General features: G+C 42.8%; 2 protein-coding genes across 4 annotated transcripts; both read right to left on the reverse strand.

Moving 5' to 3' along the window:
* Positions 1-791: 791 nt before the first annotated feature.
* On the reverse strand, positions 792-11,056 carry odad1 (outer dynein arm docking complex subunit 1). 3 transcript variants are annotated; one of them, XM_056606857.1, is made up of 16 exons: positions 10,860-11,056; positions 10,382-10,475; positions 10,187-10,286; positions 9,475-9,655; positions 9,182-9,307; positions 8,632-8,745; positions 8,366-8,433; positions 8,082-8,269; positions 7,576-7,710; positions 7,383-7,465; positions 6,869-7,037; positions 6,259-6,422; positions 5,895-5,998; positions 5,625-5,715; positions 5,383-5,525; positions 792-1,843 (listed from the first exon to the last, which is right to left on the reverse strand). In XM_056606857.1, exons 2-15 carry the CDS (start codon positions 10,446-10,448, stop codon positions 5,421-5,423), a joined length of 1,695 nt encoding a protein of 564 aa, XP_056462832.1. In that variant the 5' UTR covers positions 10,449-10,475; positions 10,860-11,056; the 3' UTR covers positions 792-1,843; positions 5,383-5,420. The 3 variants fall into 3 exon arrangements, with proteins under 3 accessions (XP_056462832.1, XP_056462830.1, XP_056462831.1); XM_056606855.1 differs by lacking the exon at positions 792-1,843 and having other exon boundaries at positions 4,293-5,525; XM_056606856.1 differs by lacking the exon at positions 792-1,843 and having other exon boundaries at positions 4,293-5,525; positions 10,831-11,056.
* Positions 11,057-11,212: 156 nt separating this feature from the next.
* LOC130402622 (taste receptor type 1 member 3) lies at positions 11,213-15,420 on the reverse strand. Its single transcript, XM_056606854.1, has 8 exons — positions 15,218-15,420; positions 14,743-15,043; positions 13,604-13,960; positions 13,076-13,489; positions 12,776-12,979; positions 12,572-12,692; positions 12,053-12,423; positions 11,213-11,943 (listed from the first exon to the last, which is right to left on the reverse strand). The coding sequence occupies exons 1-8, from the start codon at positions 15,418-15,420 to the stop codon at positions 11,317-11,319; spliced, it is 2,598 nt and encodes an 865-aa protein (XP_056462829.1). The 3' UTR covers positions 11,213-11,316.
* Positions 15,421-16,956: the final 1,536 nt, after the last annotated feature.

The following is a 16,956-nucleotide window of genomic DNA, read 5'->3' on the forward strand; positions in this document are numbered from 1 at the left end:
CTGTGTGATTCGGAATGCTTAAATTAAACCACAATTTGTGATAAAAGGAATGATCTACTTGAGCCTTGTGTAATAATCTTTGTAGTGCTACCTTGGCTAGCATTAGTTGTAGACACTGCTTTTATTTATATCGAATATAATTTTCCGTAAGTAATGAGTCTTAAATCTTTTGACATATAAAAGGTATTTTATGGCCTTGTCTCAGCGCTACTATTTTGAAGTTAGTGCATTTCAAGTCATTATTCTTTGCCCAAATTATTTTTTCTTTGACTGTCACCGTTGTAGGGCTGACTGCGCAAAAGCACTGAGAATAACCTTTTTGTTCATCTCTGATGTGATTGATTTATAACTGAATACAAACAATATGAATTCCATCCATCTGAAATTTGTATTGTGAGCGTAACATGTAATCAATTAAGTCAAACTGACTTAATTATTATGTCAGTTAGCGTGTTATTTTAAAAACACTAATAAAAGCTTGTGTTATTTGAAAAATAATCGAATTTTACATGTAAAACATTGTCTTGTTATTGACTGAACTTAATTGACCATGTAGATATAATTAAGAGGGTTGCAGTGGAATGCAACTTGAATGTAACTTGCTCCACCAAGTTATTTATTTCACCTCTTAACTCCACCTCCACCAATGTCTTGCCAGAAGAAAGTGGAAATTTCCAGTAATACGTGGGGCTTCTTTGGAGCTCCACCCCCTCTTATGTTTCCCGCCTTTTACTCTACCTGTCTTTTTCTGCTGCTCACTCATGTTGAAAGTTCCACCAAGACAAAGAAGCATAGTCCAGCACCTACTTCTTTAACCAATCAATTTACCTTTTGAAAAAGGATTGTTGTTGCATGGTTTTGATTGTCACATTACTTTTATTCGTCCGTTAGAAATCACATTTGGTTTACAAGACCGCAGACAGACAGCAATGAACTTTGATTTGAAAATATTTAATTAGGTTGAGAGCAGTTGATCACTTTCGGCCGAAGGTAATAGTCGGAGAGGAACTGAGAAACTCTATATTATAGCATACATATCGTTGTGACTGCTCATAGTTGTCATTTAAGCTGTGGTTTAGATCCTTCTGAATTAGTTTAAATAAACCATTTGTGTACTCTCCTGGTTACAGAGCATCCCGATAATCCGATGAGTGCAGAGCAAACATGACATTAGCTCTTATGACTAATTATGGACAAGGGTTGATATGGGATCACACGGCAGATGGTGGATTTGCATTTCCCCAGCTGGTCTGAGGTTCTGGCTTGTGCGTTGGATTAGAGATATCACCACAAAATGTGTTGAACAATGACATACGTCAAATTAATATATACAAATGCTCTCGAAGCCTTGAAGAAGAAGACGTCCGTGTCCCTATGAGAGATGCAAAACGGTCCGACCAATCGCGTCGTCAGTAAGCGTGTGGCCTATTTTGTGTTTTAAAGACCCTCTCCTCATCTGCTCCGCACAAAGATGGAGTGGTGGCGGTGGGGCCGGTGTGGAGCAGGGAGAGGTTGTGGATGGGGGTCCACGTCAAGCATCAGGACAGCTGGAGTGGAGAACCTGCAGTGTGCTGATGGTTGGAGGCGCACTGACCTTAGTCCCATTGTAAAGCACCAACAAAGCGCCATCTGCACAGCAACCACAGCTGAGATGAGGGACACACACACACACACACACACACACACACACACACACACACACACACACACACACACACACACACACACACACACACACACACACACACACACACACACACACACACACACACACACACACACACACACACAGAGACACAGCCCACAAGGGAATAGGGTGGGGGAGGGAAAGAAACGTGGGGACCTGGAGAGTGTAAGAAAAGATAAACAACAAATTAGGGGAGGGGGGGCAGAGGGAGTTGAGAGAAAACCCAGTAAAATCATCAAATGTAACAATTATGGATTTAAAACATGTATTTTGGACTGTGGTCTCTTTCAGCAGTGAAGGGTTTACAGAAGTGCTTATCTAATTTTAAGCTCTTCAGAAAGGAAGTGAGTGAAAACACGGACAGGATCTCACTGCTAGTGGTTAATAGTGGCTCCCCTAATCGTTTGAAAGCACATTTCCTGTCTGCTACGAGGCGAGGTGAAGTATACAGAGGGCTGGCCGTTACAAGGCTAATGTTTAACCCTGACTAGCATCTCAAACCAGCCTTGTATCGGAGGGATTCAGAACTGAGAATGCTTGGTTTCCGTCTTTGAAATCAGACGAGTGTAAGGCAGACCCTTACACTCTTATACCCTTAAACATTATCAGGTATCCCAGAGGTTTTCAAACCAACATTCACAGTTTGAAGGTCAGAGAATATAATAATATATGGACATAAAACACGAATGTGCCTTATCGTTTTTCTACACTGTGGTTTAGCTTTAAACACTATCGATATTAAAACTGACTTTGGGGAGGAAGGTAGGTCCATCTCTGATTTGTGTGAGGATCCATTTTAAGAGAGGTATATGAAGAGCAATAGTGAGGGTATGACCTGGGGGTCCTTAAGGCTCATAAAAGCTCTGAAAGCATCTGTTTCAAAATGGTGTGAATGAGGACAAAATGGTGTCAGCAACATCTGTAAAAATCTGAAATGATCCACAGGTACAAGAGCTATGAAATGGCATTGCTTAGCAACAGCAGGGGAAAAAAAGCTAGTCTGTGTGGCAACAGAGAAACCACTCATGTTGCCACCCAGTGGTGGACTTATAGTACCTGCTGGTGTAGCTTTCAGAAATAAACATATAAAGATTTAAAAAAAAAAACTAAAGCTTTAAATAAAGCTGAAGCTGTCATATAAAGCTAGACTTAATAAGCCAAAGGTAGATTTGTCATGGAGAAAGGAGATGTTGCATTCTCTCTCAAGGTTTGAAAATAAATACTCCATCCTGATTGGTTGAAAAAATGTCCAGACCTCACAGACGGTTGGTTGCCTAGCAACTTGCCTTGGTAGGTGTGGGAGGGGTATGCAGAGGGAGGTAGCATTCTGGATACTGGGTGCAGGCAGACTAGGGAATTACCTGGCAAGACTCCCAAATAAACAAGAGGGAGAGTGAGAGAGAGAGGGAGCGAGAGAGGGAGAGGGAAAGAGAGAAGGAGAGAGAGAGAGAGAGAGAGAGAGAGAGAGAGAGAGAGAGAGAGAGAGAGAGAGAGAGAGAGAGAGAGAGATATGGTGACAACTAGGGAGGGAGAAAGAAGGAGTAAGCGTGTGAAAGAGATAGGGACTTGCTCCAAAGTAAAGATAACAATCTCGCCTGAGATTTGTCAAAGTGCATGCTAGAGCTAAGAGCCGTCTGGGACAACATAGGCTTTGGACACACACATAGGTAATCAGGGTAGCAGGGAATGCATTTATGGAACAGCTAATGGAGGGGGTGCAGCCTCTCAAAGAGGAGAGAGAGCAGGATGGAGCCATGGTAGTCTAGCGCAGAGGAGGATTTATGCATACATACCGGCGGCACATACGTGCTTCACTTTGTGCATTTTGTTAGAAGTTGAAAGATGCCAGTGTTTCTTTTTTTATCTCAATACGAATGTGTTTTAATTCCCTTTTGTGTGAATATAAACATCCTCCTCCCCGGTAACATTGAAACCAAATGTGCAGCGGCACAAAACAAAGAGAGAAATGGTAAGCGTTGGAAAATGCTCTTATATGGAGAGGAGTGGTGGAGAGCAGGCGGAAGAGCCTGCCACTGATAGGTAGGCTGGGGTAAGGAGGTGGGCCTTAGGAGACTGGCTGGATGCAGACGGTCTCTGCTGGCAATGAGGAGCCTTTGTCAGTAGCAGGAAATGAGGTTCTGTTGTGATTAAAGGGAATGTTTCTATGGCAATGCAGAGGGCCGTGTGCACAGAGAATGTGTGGGGAGTGGAGTGGAGCTTAGTGAGAGTAGAATTTCAAAGACGACAGCCTCATCCATATCCTACCCCCCACCCACTTTTCATAGAGGCCTTTTATCTTTGATCGTCTGTTTTCATAGCCACGCCGTTGAGACGTTGGGGGGATTATTTAGAGAAACTCCAAGTCATTGGTCTATACCAAATATACTTACTATTCTTATAAAGGCAAACCAGAGGAGCAGTAAGGATTTAATTCTGCCAATATAATGCATCATTAAGGCGACCTCAATAAATGTAGATATGTGCTTTATCGAATGCTGAATAACCTGATGTATATTTTCCTGGTTTGAACAGACCCATTTTGATTGTTTGGCGTATCTATTCCCATGCATGAGCCATTCTTTAAGATCTTAAAGGGAATGACCTTTTCCAATCGAACCACATACTCTTTGTTTATTGTTTTAGGAGGCTGAATGGGTTGGTTACATGCTCGTCCTAAAATAACAGATTTGCCATCTTCATTGTTTTCTCTAGTAAAGAGGAAGTGGTAGTTGCGTTGGGGAAGGTCAACGATGCAAAACGGTTACACTAGCAGTTCAAATGTTTAGATGAAATGATAAGAGACATTTGAATCGAATGATCAAAGGTTGTTTAAGTGCACACTTGTTTTTAGATATGCTATGGATATCATCCTTACAGAGGTGTACAATACGGTTAAAGGGAAACTATTTTTCGCGCTCCATTTGCCATTACTTATTCATTCATTTACCTAAAATAAACATTGAATGGGGCTTTCCCATCAAGATATATTTTTCGATTTCCCACGTATCCATAAAATATGTATGATTCACATTGAGCGATCATGTTCAAATTAAATAACAAATATTACAATGCATGATTACTCATTCATTTTAAGAATTAGGATAAATAAGCCACATTACGTTCATCAATAACCATATCTAAAGAACTGGATACAAGAATCACGACGAGTTAATATGCAACCGGCTATGCTCCTATAAATAATTGGGCGCTGTAAAGAGATTACAGTCCGTAACCTTCATTTTGTGTAGCAGCAGCCACGGTCAAGGCATGCTGATTAGTATTACAACAGGATCTGCTGCCCCCATTCTTTCCTCTTGAGCATCGCAGCAAGTGTCATGTTACGAAACATGAAAACGACTCACAGGCTCCACAAATTGGTAAGTTGAAGGCAGATGGCGAATCACACATAAAAAAAAAAGGGGGTTGCTGTAGGACTGCTTTGGAAAGCGTCCTTTGTAGCTACTAATACAATTAGCTTTGAACCTTCCTACATTTGATGACAAATCCAAAAAAAAGTAATGAGGTTGAAGCAGAGGGTAAGGGTTCAACACGAATAGAGCTTTAACAAACACAGCTTTCACAAATATCATGACCTCGTTATTCAGGTTCCTTATTAAGATATATTTTTTAATTTAGGATTCTATGTAAACCTGATGGATTTCAGATTGTCAGCCATGTCTCATTCACCAGCAGACCTGGCTGCTGCCTGAGGAGAACTCCCGGGTTCCAGGTTTTACAAGGTGAGGGCCTCCAGGGAGAGTGGTCCACTATCGGGTTTGGCTCCGCTCCTCTGGCCTCTCTGTGCTCCCTGCTGCAGCGAGCCTTCCTTCCTCATCACCTACAAATCATCACACAGCACACTTAGCACTGGCGCAGCACAAAGGCTGAACATTGTTGCCCGGCGTGGTGAATAGACTGCTTTGTTTGTTCCGTTTACCCCTTTCATTATTCTCTGGCGAAGCTCTCCCTGAGAAAGAGGCCTTTCTTCCTCATCCGTGAGGTGGGACTCCTCTGCCTCGTGGTCATCTCTTTGGAGCAATAATCAGAAACATCCAAGCGCCAAACACACACACATACACACACAAATAAATGAAAATGCAGGGACAAACAGAATATGGAACTACGTTGGTTTTAGTAATAGGCTCTCAAGGTGCTGAGTGAACGAGTGCAGATCAGTAGATTATATAGATTATACAGAGCAACCCACCCAGTAATTGTCGTTTGGATGGCGTTACTCTGCCTGAGCATGTCTGGATTCTGACCCAATATGAAGGTGGCCAGGTCCTTAGGGTTGTAGTCCTTATCGGTATCCTATACGAGGCACAACATGGAGACACTGGGTTATGGTCACACCAAAACCTAGAGAGCAAGTTATGATTGATGGAGTATGAACCGGCTGAAGTCAAGTCAATTTAATTGCATCTGTAAAACCCTTTATCAGTTACAGTCTGAAAGGGCTTCACAGGCCACAACAACACCTTACCCTCAGCCCTATAAAGGCCAAGTGGAAACCTGGGAAAGGAACGCAAAAAGAGGGATCCCTCCTTCCCTGCTTAGGAGTTGAGGCCAACCTTGGAGCGGAGGAAGGCCTGCATGGCCACCAGCTCATTGGTCTTCTGCTCGACAAGACCCAGGTAGGTCATGATGTTGTTTTCATTGATGCCCGCTGTGGAGCCCAGCAAGTCGTCTATGGCTGAACGGTCGCTGTCCATTTTGGAGAAGATGCGGTTCACTCCTACAAAAAAAAGGTGTTTTAAAAGATGGTCCTGGAAGGTCACCTTTGGAGCAGGGTTTCCCATTGTTTTTTTGTGTTGTGTCCCCCCCCCCTCTCCACAGCCTCATCAGCATAGGTGCCCCTTCATAGAAACATCATACATGTTTTCCTCCTTATAATCTGCTAAACTCATTTTGGATTAGTGTTAATATTAAGAAGCTGGGATGAACTATTTCAAGAAGTACCCCCTCAAACCTACTCAATTAGGGTACCCCCAGTTGGGAATCCCTGTAATACATGACCTTTCTAATTATGTATGGAACAGAAGGTTGCAAATGCAAATGCTCATGTGTACAATAGGTCATCAGATAAGATGGATAAGACAGTACTCCATTGATGGGAAAGTCAGATGGCAAATTGGGGATGGTATGGAAGTTCATTGGCTCCTTGAAGGGGGGGGGGGTTACCTGTTTTGATCTGGTCCAGGATTTGGCTAACAGCGTTAGCTTGCTGTTCATACTCTCCAGCCTTGCCCTCTGTTTCTCTCTGCTGTTGATCCCCTTCTTTCAGCAAAGCGTGGCGCTCCTGCTCCTTTTGTACACCCTCCACTTGGAACTGCTCCATTTCACCCCGGATCTGATCATGCACACGTGACAAAAGACAAAGTAGCCATTGCTAGATTTCCTCCAATGTGGTACAATGAGATTATGGAACTGTTGAGCTGATGAATCTTTTGTTATTTGTCGAAAATTATATATCCAGTTTAATATTTATTGAGAATTTAAATATAGTGCAATTTATTCAAATGGTAAAATGTAAAACAAAAATGTATGTATTGATAAAATATGTTTCCTTGAGTAATAGTTAAACTCTTTCTTTTTAACATAAAAAAATTCGGAAACAATGGTGACATTTTTCAAAACAAAACCCAAAACAAACTTCTCTGAAGTATAAAGATATAACAGGTTCCTTTCTACTCACCTGGTGGATTTGTTCCCTGAGGGCCTCGGCTTCATTGTTTTGCTCATTCACAAAATTAAAGAGCGCAAAGTTGCGGTCTTCAACTATAAAGAGGAAATAACAGTCATTCAATGTCTCACCACGAGCCTGAGCATGAACATGGTTGTTATTGTTAAGGGGTTGGCGTGTGCTCGCTAGAACCAGCATGACTCACCCTGGACAAACCTGGTCACCAGCATGTCCAGGTTATCTTCCCCGGTTACGGCCTGAATCCTCTCAAACACTTTCTGCAGCATGTCCACCGACTGCTCCCCTGAGTCCGTCCTGCGCTGATCCCTCAGCTCTGAGACTGGGAGAACAGAGATATCAGACACCATCCCCACCACAATCACTGAAGGTACTGTACTATGGTCCTTAATGCTACCACCGATATGGCCTGCTTGTTCATTAAGTCAGCATCTTCTTCTGTTTGGAACGAGTCATGATATTTACAACCTTTCTTCTGGTCCATGTAATTGTTTCAATTACCCCTGATGAATTTTTTTAAATAATAAAATGTTGTGTCATCCTAATTTTGCCTCAGATCTTAAAATTAGCAAGTTCAATTTAATAAAAATCACTACTGACTTTCTATTAGCCATTTTAATTGGCAGTGAATTGCAGTTATTATTGTAATTTCCATATGGGTTGCATGATCTCCAATATTTGCCAACGTCCTACATTGCCTGCGGCCCATCTCCTGGCCCTCGTCCTGGGCACTCCTCTCGCTGCACTTGGCCGTCATGAACTCCTTGAGGCGCTGCTCGTGGGCGATCACTCTCTCCAGTTCCTTCATCTCAGTGTTGTACTGGGCCAGGTCCTTCACCGCCTTCTCTCTCATCATGCTCATCTTGGTTTGGGCCTCAAGTCTGGAAACACAGAGACCAGTGGAGCCCTCTTATGTAACGAAAGGTCATGGAGGAAAAACTAAAACAGAAGGATATCTTAAAAGCATGCTATCCCACCTGACGTCGTATGCACTAGTAGACAGGTGGATCATTTCCCCGATCTCCTTGCGAATACCCTGCCGCTCCTGTAACGGCGGATTAAAAAGTAAATCTTGAACTTTCAATGCAGCCATTTGTTTTTAGCTTGCATTTGAAAGACAAACACAGAATGTGAGACATTGCCAACAGCATGAACCATTTATTTTTCTGAACACCAATTGTCATGTAGGACCATCTAGTTCCTCACAGCAGGTTCTTGATTGGTTCAGAGTTAGACTGCTGACCTGGGTTAGCCTATGGTGGATTTGATGGTAGCGGGCGCGCTCAACACGTAGAGTTTCCAGGTCCTCTCTCAGATGGCTGTTTTTGGTCAGCTGCTCATTAAAGTGAACTAGGGCCTGAATAGGAGGAATACCAATAGAACAGAAATTATGGCAATTATTTGTTACTTTTAAGATGTGTAGTAGTTACACAATGGACACACTGTATGGATGAGTACAGGCGTTTGCTTTTAACCATGAGCAGACATACCGTCGGATATTTGAGTCGGATATTTGATAAAAGTTATTAATGCTCTGTATCAATCATTATGGTTCAAAGGACAGCAGAACAATTGGTTACTGGAACAGATACTGTTACTATACTGCTCTGGTAAGGCAGCAGCAACAACAACAACAAGAACAACAACAATAAAAACAACAACAAAAGCAACAACGACAACAACGATGGCAAGTACTTGTGCATCCCACCATTCAATTAAATATCTATCCATCTGAGTCAGTAAATGAAAGAGGACCACATGTGGCCCATATGGTCCCCAGGGTTTTAACTCACTCTGTCCAATTTGTTCTCCAGAGTGCGTATGGCTTTCTGGGCCTGCCGCAACTGGGATCTCTGTGCGTCACCAGCGGTGAGCACGCCTGACTGAACCTCCGAAAGCTTCTTCTCATAGCCGGAAATCTGTGGATATCCAGGAGAAACAGTTCCTGATGGGGAATTGTGTCTGAATAGTGGTTTATGATTGTTGAATTTTTTAATAAATATACATGTGTGTGAATGTGTGTTCTATCTATCTCATGAATTTGTTCTTCCTATATTATAACATGGGTATCCAACAGGCCTAGCACCTCTCTCTGTAGCTCTCTCTGAATCTCATTCTCCTGCTCCAGCTCCTCCTTCAGCAGGTCCCTGTGCTCCAGCAGGGAGCGGAGCTTCCCACTGTCTTGCTGTCTGCGCGACACGTTCTCAGACACCCCGAGGCTACGCTGGAGCTCCTCCTGCTCCTTCTTCAGCTTCTCTAACTCCTGCCTGTGCACACCCACGCACGCACACACACACACACACACACACACACACACACACACACACACACACACACACACACACACACACACACACACACACACACACACACACACACACACACACACACACACACACACACACACACACACAAGTGCAAATAGCCAACATGAAAACACTCGTACAAACATGCAGGCACACAGACACATGTGAGAGGCATATGCACATACATGCACATGCATGCACACACACATATGCACAGACACACATATCACATATCACATGCACACACACACACACACACACACACATATCACACACACACACACACACACACACACACACACACACACACAAAGAGACACACACACACACACACACACACACACACACACACACACACACACACACACACACACACACACACACACACACACACACACACACACACACACACACACACACACACACACACACACACACACACACACACACAAATAAATATAAACAAGGACAATATGACAGGGGCCTGTTTACCGTTGTTTTCGTATGAGCTCCTGAGATTGAATAGTGTAGGCCTGCCGGTCTCCATCCATGATCCTGAACTGTCTCTGCAGTTTACCCATCTCTGTTTCCGCTATAACAAGTACAACATATACCAAAACATCAGGTAGAATAAATCGTAAAGGGACAATCATAGTTATGCTTCTGCACATTAATAATGACACTTACCAATGCCATCGATATCCATATCGCTGTTATCTGAGTGGGAGCTCCTGGCTGATCGTCCTCGCCGCATAGTTGCATAAGGACGGACGTGCTGGAACTTAATTAACGTTATAGTGTTCAGGTAACGTCAAAACTTCGTCACACTACAGAGCACCTGGTAGGAGCACATCCTGGGAGCAGCGCCCTATAGCTTAAAGTAAGTGCGTTGAACTTCAAAGTTATGTGCAATTACTTCCCAGTTACATAAACACTTTGCTGTCATAAGCATAATATTTTATATTTACATTGCTATGTTTGCTAACGTCGATGCTAACAGAGATCAGTTACACTTTTGCCTGGCAATCAAACTGCTTTCTGGATTATTTAATGAACGAACGATAATAATAATTGTTAATACATAGGTAAGATTGCAGTCTGATATTGAAACTGTTGGTTTTATTCCTAAAAGGTACCTCCAGTGTGTCGCTCACTGTGTCGTTACCTCTCTGTTTGACTCGCTGCTGGTCCGTTGTTAGCAACCGTTGCCATCATGTGCAGAGGTCTCTGGATTTAAGCAATATCACACGAGAGGGAGTGCTGTTGTACTGATTGAATATCAGCACTGCCGCCATTCGGCCGTAGGCCGATTGATGAACCTAATCACAGCCGTGACATGTGTAGTTAAAAGTCCCAGTGCTGTTATACTCTAAATCAGCACTCATGGAATGCCTCTTGTCCAATCAAATTACTTAGTCGGAACTAACTGTTGTATAACGGATTTTAAAATGCATTGGTGCCATTCAAGAACAACATTCACAAACAAATCAAATAGATACATGTTCTCAAACGGTTTTAATCAGTAATTTCCTATACAGCAGTCTAAATGTGGTTTAGGAAAAATAAATATATTTTTCATGATAATGTAGCGCTCATATCTAGCGCCTTAATGGGCGATGTTTCTAGCCTTTGTGGGGATCATCTGGTTTAGGTTCAGATTCCTGGCTGGTTTCAGGCGCTTGGTTTGGCTGCTCCTCCTCCAGTGGCCTTGGTGGAGCGCCCTCCAGGTAGCTACGAAAGTACTCGTCAGTGTTGAGTTCTGGTTTCTTCAACAACATGTAGCATTTTGGAAAGTAGTAAGCAGCTACTAGTCCTATATTGCTTCCCAAACTGAAAATCATGTAGATGATGGACTTGAACTTATCGTTCAAGCCGGTATAGATCGGGATAAAGACCACCCAAATCACGCAGTAGAGCAGAGTGGAGAAGGTTATGTCCCTGGCTAGGTTATACTGATGGATGGGCTTCACCGCCATGAAGGTGCACATGAACGATATCAGGGCCATGCCTGTGTTAAAGCCTTGCAATAGGCCCAAACCTAGTAGCTCCACGGGACACACCAGGAATTCACTGACAAAGTGAATGTCCATATCGGCCAGATATTGAGACAGAAGAGGCACTGTTTGGGTAAACCAGCCACAGATCCCAGCCTCCACGCAGCAGCATGCCAAGACAAGCCAGCCTTCCACACGCTTTATTACATCCAGATGAGAGACAGCCTTCTCAGGGAACTCGGTCATATAAAACATCTGTGTGAAAAGGGGCAGAGGGAGTCATGCATTGTTGTTTTTTTTTGTTTTTTTTAATGTGTTCATTGATTGATTGATTTAATTGGTTAAACAGTAGTAACCCCCTCACCCTTAGGGAAATGATGGTGATGGTTGCCAGGGCCACGGTTGGGAGGATGGAGTTTAGGGGCATCTGAAGACGACACACCATGTTCCCCGGCTGACCCAGGAAGAGCAACAGACTGAGGCAGCTGGCGCCAAGGCAGAGGAGAGCCAGACCACTCAGGAACCCCCCAGAGGCCTTTACCAGTGGGGTCCCTCTGTGCTTCAGGAACAGCGCCCCGACGCAGCTGTGGCACACTATGAGCATCAGCGCGGCAAACATCAGCCCCAGGGACTCGGGCTGGCTCCATGTCAAGTACTCAAAGGTAGGATCGGTGCAGTTTGTGCTGCGAACAAGTGACCACTGGCCTCTGGGGCACCTTCTGCACTGGATGTCATCTTAGAATATAGAAAGAGCACAATCAAAAGTAGCACCAATTGGTAGCCAAAAGCTAGTTCTATTGCCATCATGGGACCTCTAGCGACAACAAGAACAAATTACTGCTGTCATTAGAGTACAATTCATATCCATAAGCCTGTAACTTACCATTTATTGCCTGAAATGTGCCTGCCATGCAGTCAATGCAGTCAAAGCAGCAGGAATGAAAGCCTTTGACTCTGCGTACTTGGCCTGCCCCACAATTTGACGAACATGTCGACTGGGGGACCTGCAGCAGGGAGTAAGAAGTGTCGATTTCGTACATCATCAAAGTTCTATATACTATTTAAAACATTTAAAACATGACATTACCTGATTATCGTCTGTATGCCATTCCAGGAGGGATTTGTTCAGGGACAGACTGTTGTGATATTGTCCAACCGTTTTAGATTTAAAAATGCCATTTTCCCAAAACCATTCCACCAGAATGTATCCTAGGTCTGGGTTGCCACTGCTGTCAAAAGACATTTGTATACCATTCAATTCGAAGGTAGTTTTCCTCAGTTCTTTCATAAGCTGCAAAAGAAGATGGAAATGGGTTTTTATAAAACTATTTGGATTTTTCCATTTATTTTGTTCCCTTAGTGTATTCGGGCATCAAATTATGTTTACCATCCAAGGATAGACTTTACTGTCCTCTGTCCAAGTACAGCTTGAAACATCACAATTCAGCAGTGTGTGCAACGCATGTGCCGCAGTGTAGACGGCAGCGTACACACTAAAACCGGAATGCTGTATGTAAGTATTAGTTGCCAGGCTCAAATTTGCCGGGGACAAGTTTGCACATTGTGGGCATGGATCTTTGGAATGGGTGGGTCCTTGTGTCGGCTCAGGGTCATCAGTGGTTTGGCTTATTTTGGTAAACAGCTCTTCTGCATAGCTGGCAAACAAGGGGAGCGCCCCGGTGTTATCTGCAAGCCCGATAATCGTGCCGATGGTGTGCATGTTGTCCATGTTGGTCAGTGTAGAGTCAAGCGCCCAGGCAGTGCTGGCGATCCACACGGCAGTCATGTTTCTCTTCATCACCTGATCAGTATTCATACAAATGAAAAGGAAAAGATGAGACAAACCGAGAAACAGTCACATAACAGAAAAAAACAATTTTACAATTAAACTCGCTCTGCGACAGGCATGACTAACCTCTTTAAAAAAGATTTCCGCAGAGGTCAAGCCCGAAAACACCACGACCACGCCCGCTTCAGTGATTTCAATGTTGTCCAAGATGATTTTGATCTCTGCGTACGGGTCTGTGTACACAGGGATCCGGCCCTTGTATGCGATGCAAAGGCTGGTGTTTTCTGACAAGGTGGAGATCTCCTGCAGGCCCTGCCGCCCATACTCATCGTCGCTGCCAACTATGACCAACCATTTCCAATCGAACTCTATAAGCAGCTGCACTATGGCCATCGCCTGCAGCCTGTCGTCAGGCACGGTGCGCATGAACGATGGGAACAGCAGATTGTCGCTGAACATGGTGCTGGTGGCGCCATAGCTGATCTGACGTTGCACAAAATACACATGTTTTTTTTATTGAACCTTTGTTTGACCAGTTGAAGTCTCTTTGGTATTTAAAACCTTGTTCAACATAGACCGGGCCAAGAAGCAGCATAAAACAACATACACTTGAATACAAAAGGTTACAAAACTAAAAGGGACAGGAAATGCACAGGCATAACCTCTTACAGTCTGCAGAATTCATACAAAGTCAGGTACAGGGCATTGTCCAATACCCTTAATAAATATTTATATTGGAGACAGCAGGGGTTAGGGTGTGTTACTCCAGGCCACCCTGTCTGCTCTTTGAAGGCCGTCCCTCACGGTCACTGTTTCTGTAGTCACTCACAAGGGGATTTACATAGAGGGTCTTCCTTAAATCATATCTAGCCATAGTAATTGTATTATAAGAAAAATTGAATCTGGCTCTATTGCATCTCAAGATGGGGATAGCAATGTTAATTGAGGAACATATAAATATATAATATAATCAATAAAAACAGGGTGTTTTCTTCCTTCCATTCTATATTAAGATGACGACCATGGTGATTATACCACCTTGTAAACAGTGCTATCAAAGGGCAAACAACTGTAGAGATATCATTGTAATTAATTGTGTTCATACAAACAGGTACTGATATATATATATATATATATATATATATATATATATATATATATATATAATAAAAATCTACAAATACCATATCTAGAAAAACTATAATAATACTATGATAAACATATATTTTTTAATGGACCACATGGAGAGTCCTAGATCTCCGTACCTGGGGCATGAGAAAGAATCCCAGGAGGTTCCCGACGACAGTGACCATCTCTGAGGTGTACGGCCCGATAATGGCTGCCACCCTGGGCTCGTAGTCGGTGTAGTTACACTCCACCGCCAACTCCCCGGTGTCTTTGTCAGAGAGAAGATAAATGGTAGACTTGACAATTGTGGCAGATTGAGAGCATGTGTCGAAGATTTCATAGCCGAGCTTGATCCCCGGCAGCAGAGCCTGGTTGGCGTTGATTTCATCCACAGTGTATTTCATGACGAGAGAGGCACCCAGGCCTGATGGTCTTAACCTGTTGGATCATAGACGCATGAAAGCATATAACTTTTTTCCTTTAAAACAACTTTGATTTATTTTTTACAAAGTGAACCTTAATTTCAGCTTCAGCCATATATTTTCAAATTATATTGGCAAAATAATGCACACGATTTGTCTTAAAAAAGCAAAACATTAATGCTTACTATACCGTTCACATGCAATGTCGTTTGGAGTCAACCTGTCACTCAGGTTGCTGGTTATACTGTTGATGGGGAAGAGCCCACCAAGCACAATGTCTCCTTGTAAATAGAAAAGGTTGGTAGAGACGTTCCCGAACCATGCATTTGAATTGTTACCAGAAGCCAGTCCAAATACCCAGCAAAGAGCAAGCAGGATGAACGCCCCAGCCATTCTCTAAGTCTTCTGGAGAGGGAGAGGAGAACCGCAGGGTTAGAGATGAAAGAGGATAGTGCTCACATTCGGTGTGATCCGTGTGATCGTGTGATACAGGGAGGCTGTTGCATGACTGTGGGTTCATTATTGGTGTCCTCAGTGGTTATGTAGATGTCACCCAACGGCTAGACATATTTACATACAAGGATTCCTAAGAATTTACCGGATTAGTGGAAATGCATTAGTGAATACAGTTGATCTCAGAATGACATGCATTTATAACCCTTGTCGTGGAACACATCATAATAATAATAATAATAATAATATAATCGATAATATTAGGGTAATTTGACCACTTGGGTGTGTCAGCAGTGTCAATACACATCTGTCATATTGGGTCCATTTCATTTATTTCTACCAGAACACCAGCATCCGAGTCGCTCCGTCACTCCTGGTCCGCTGGCCTTATTAAATGGAATGGACCCATAATTGGTGTTTTCAGCTACACCTGTGTTTACCCCGCCACGGCACCAATCCAATCTCAAGGTATTGCCGTTGCTTCCTTGTGCTTGATTCCAGATAAAAGTAGTGATAAAATAGTTTTGTATGTGATTTGATATCGGGTTACAAAACATATAACATTCGGGGGGTTGTGGACCTTGAACAACCACATACACCAATCACCACGTTTAATAGGCCACAACTACAACATTGTACCATCGTCACTCCCAAAATGAGTGACATTAGGCTTGGATGGGCTTCTGGGACCTGCACATTCTACTAAGATAAAAGATGAATGAGCTCATATGAGTCCTCGTTTTGCAGCTTATTGTGTGTCTCACCTGAGTGTATTTCGTGGTATTGTTCTTTCCGGAATATTTTCCTGACATTTGCTTGTGGGTTAGTCTAGAGATTACCTTGGGGGAGATATTTGTCATAAATTGAGCCTTCTCACCCTTTGCTACTGATCTTTATCCATTGCTTCTTATTTCCTTCATGAAATATTATTTTCTATTTCATATTTTCATTATTTTCTTCTTTTGTTAACCAGGTTTTACAGATAAAATTGTCGTCTCCTATCAATCAACAAGACATTCGGTAAATAGTATTCATTGTCACAATCTACTCTGTATTGTTTATTATTAAATAAACTCAGATACTATAACAGCATGTGGCCAGAAGGCGGCAGTGTGGCACTGTTGTTGCACGACATGTTAATTTGCCTATTTGACAGGTAGATGACTGTAGCTGATTATATATGATCTGGAATCAATTAATGTTAGAATGGGCTTTTATAATATACTTTGGCTGCATTGCATTCGACTCAGTGTTGCTCTATGTTTTGCATGCCTCTTTGCATGTCATTTTGCTCATTCAAGCAAATTGTATATTTCCTCCCACACATTTTGCATGGACTCACCTTTATGTATTTTGCCGACTCTTTCAATAACTTGTATCTACGACAAGCATCAATATTTAGTTTCACTCAAACAACATTTATAAAGCTTTGATTGACCGAAGTCTTCCATAAACCGATGATAAAGGGTTGTTTTG

Source organism: Gadus chalcogrammus, chromosome 13 (genome assembly GCF_026213295.1).
Source record: "Gadus chalcogrammus isolate NIFS_2021 chromosome 13, NIFS_Gcha_1.0, whole genome shotgun sequence".
Lineage (NCBI taxonomy): Eukaryota > Metazoa > Chordata > Actinopteri > Gadiformes > Gadidae > Gadus > Gadus chalcogrammus.

Coding starts and splice junctions, on each gene's coding strand:
- odad1 (XM_056606857.1), bottom strand. CDS start 10,448: ATGCGGCGAGGACGATCAGCCAGGAGCTCCCACTCAGATAACAGCGAT. Junction 7,711..8,081: donor GGAGATGGGCCGCAGGCAAT/GTAGGACGTTGG, acceptor CTGTTCTCCCAG/TCTCAGAGCTGAGGGATCAG. Junction 5,526..5,624: donor GCCAGAGAATAATGAAAGGG/GTAAACGGAACA, acceptor GATGATTTGTAG/GTGATGAGGAAGGAAGGCTC.
- LOC130402622 (XM_056606854.1), bottom strand. CDS start 15,420: ATGGCTGGGGCGTTCATCCTGCTTGCTCTTTGCTGGGTATTTGGACTG. Junction 13,961..14,742: donor GATTCTTTCTCATGCCCCAG/GTACGGAGATCT, acceptor GTGCAACGTCAG/ATCAGCTATGGCGCCACCAG. Junction 12,693..12,775: donor GGCATACAGACGATAATCAG/GTAATGTCATGT, acceptor TCCCTGCTGCAG/GTCCCCCAGTCGACATGTTC.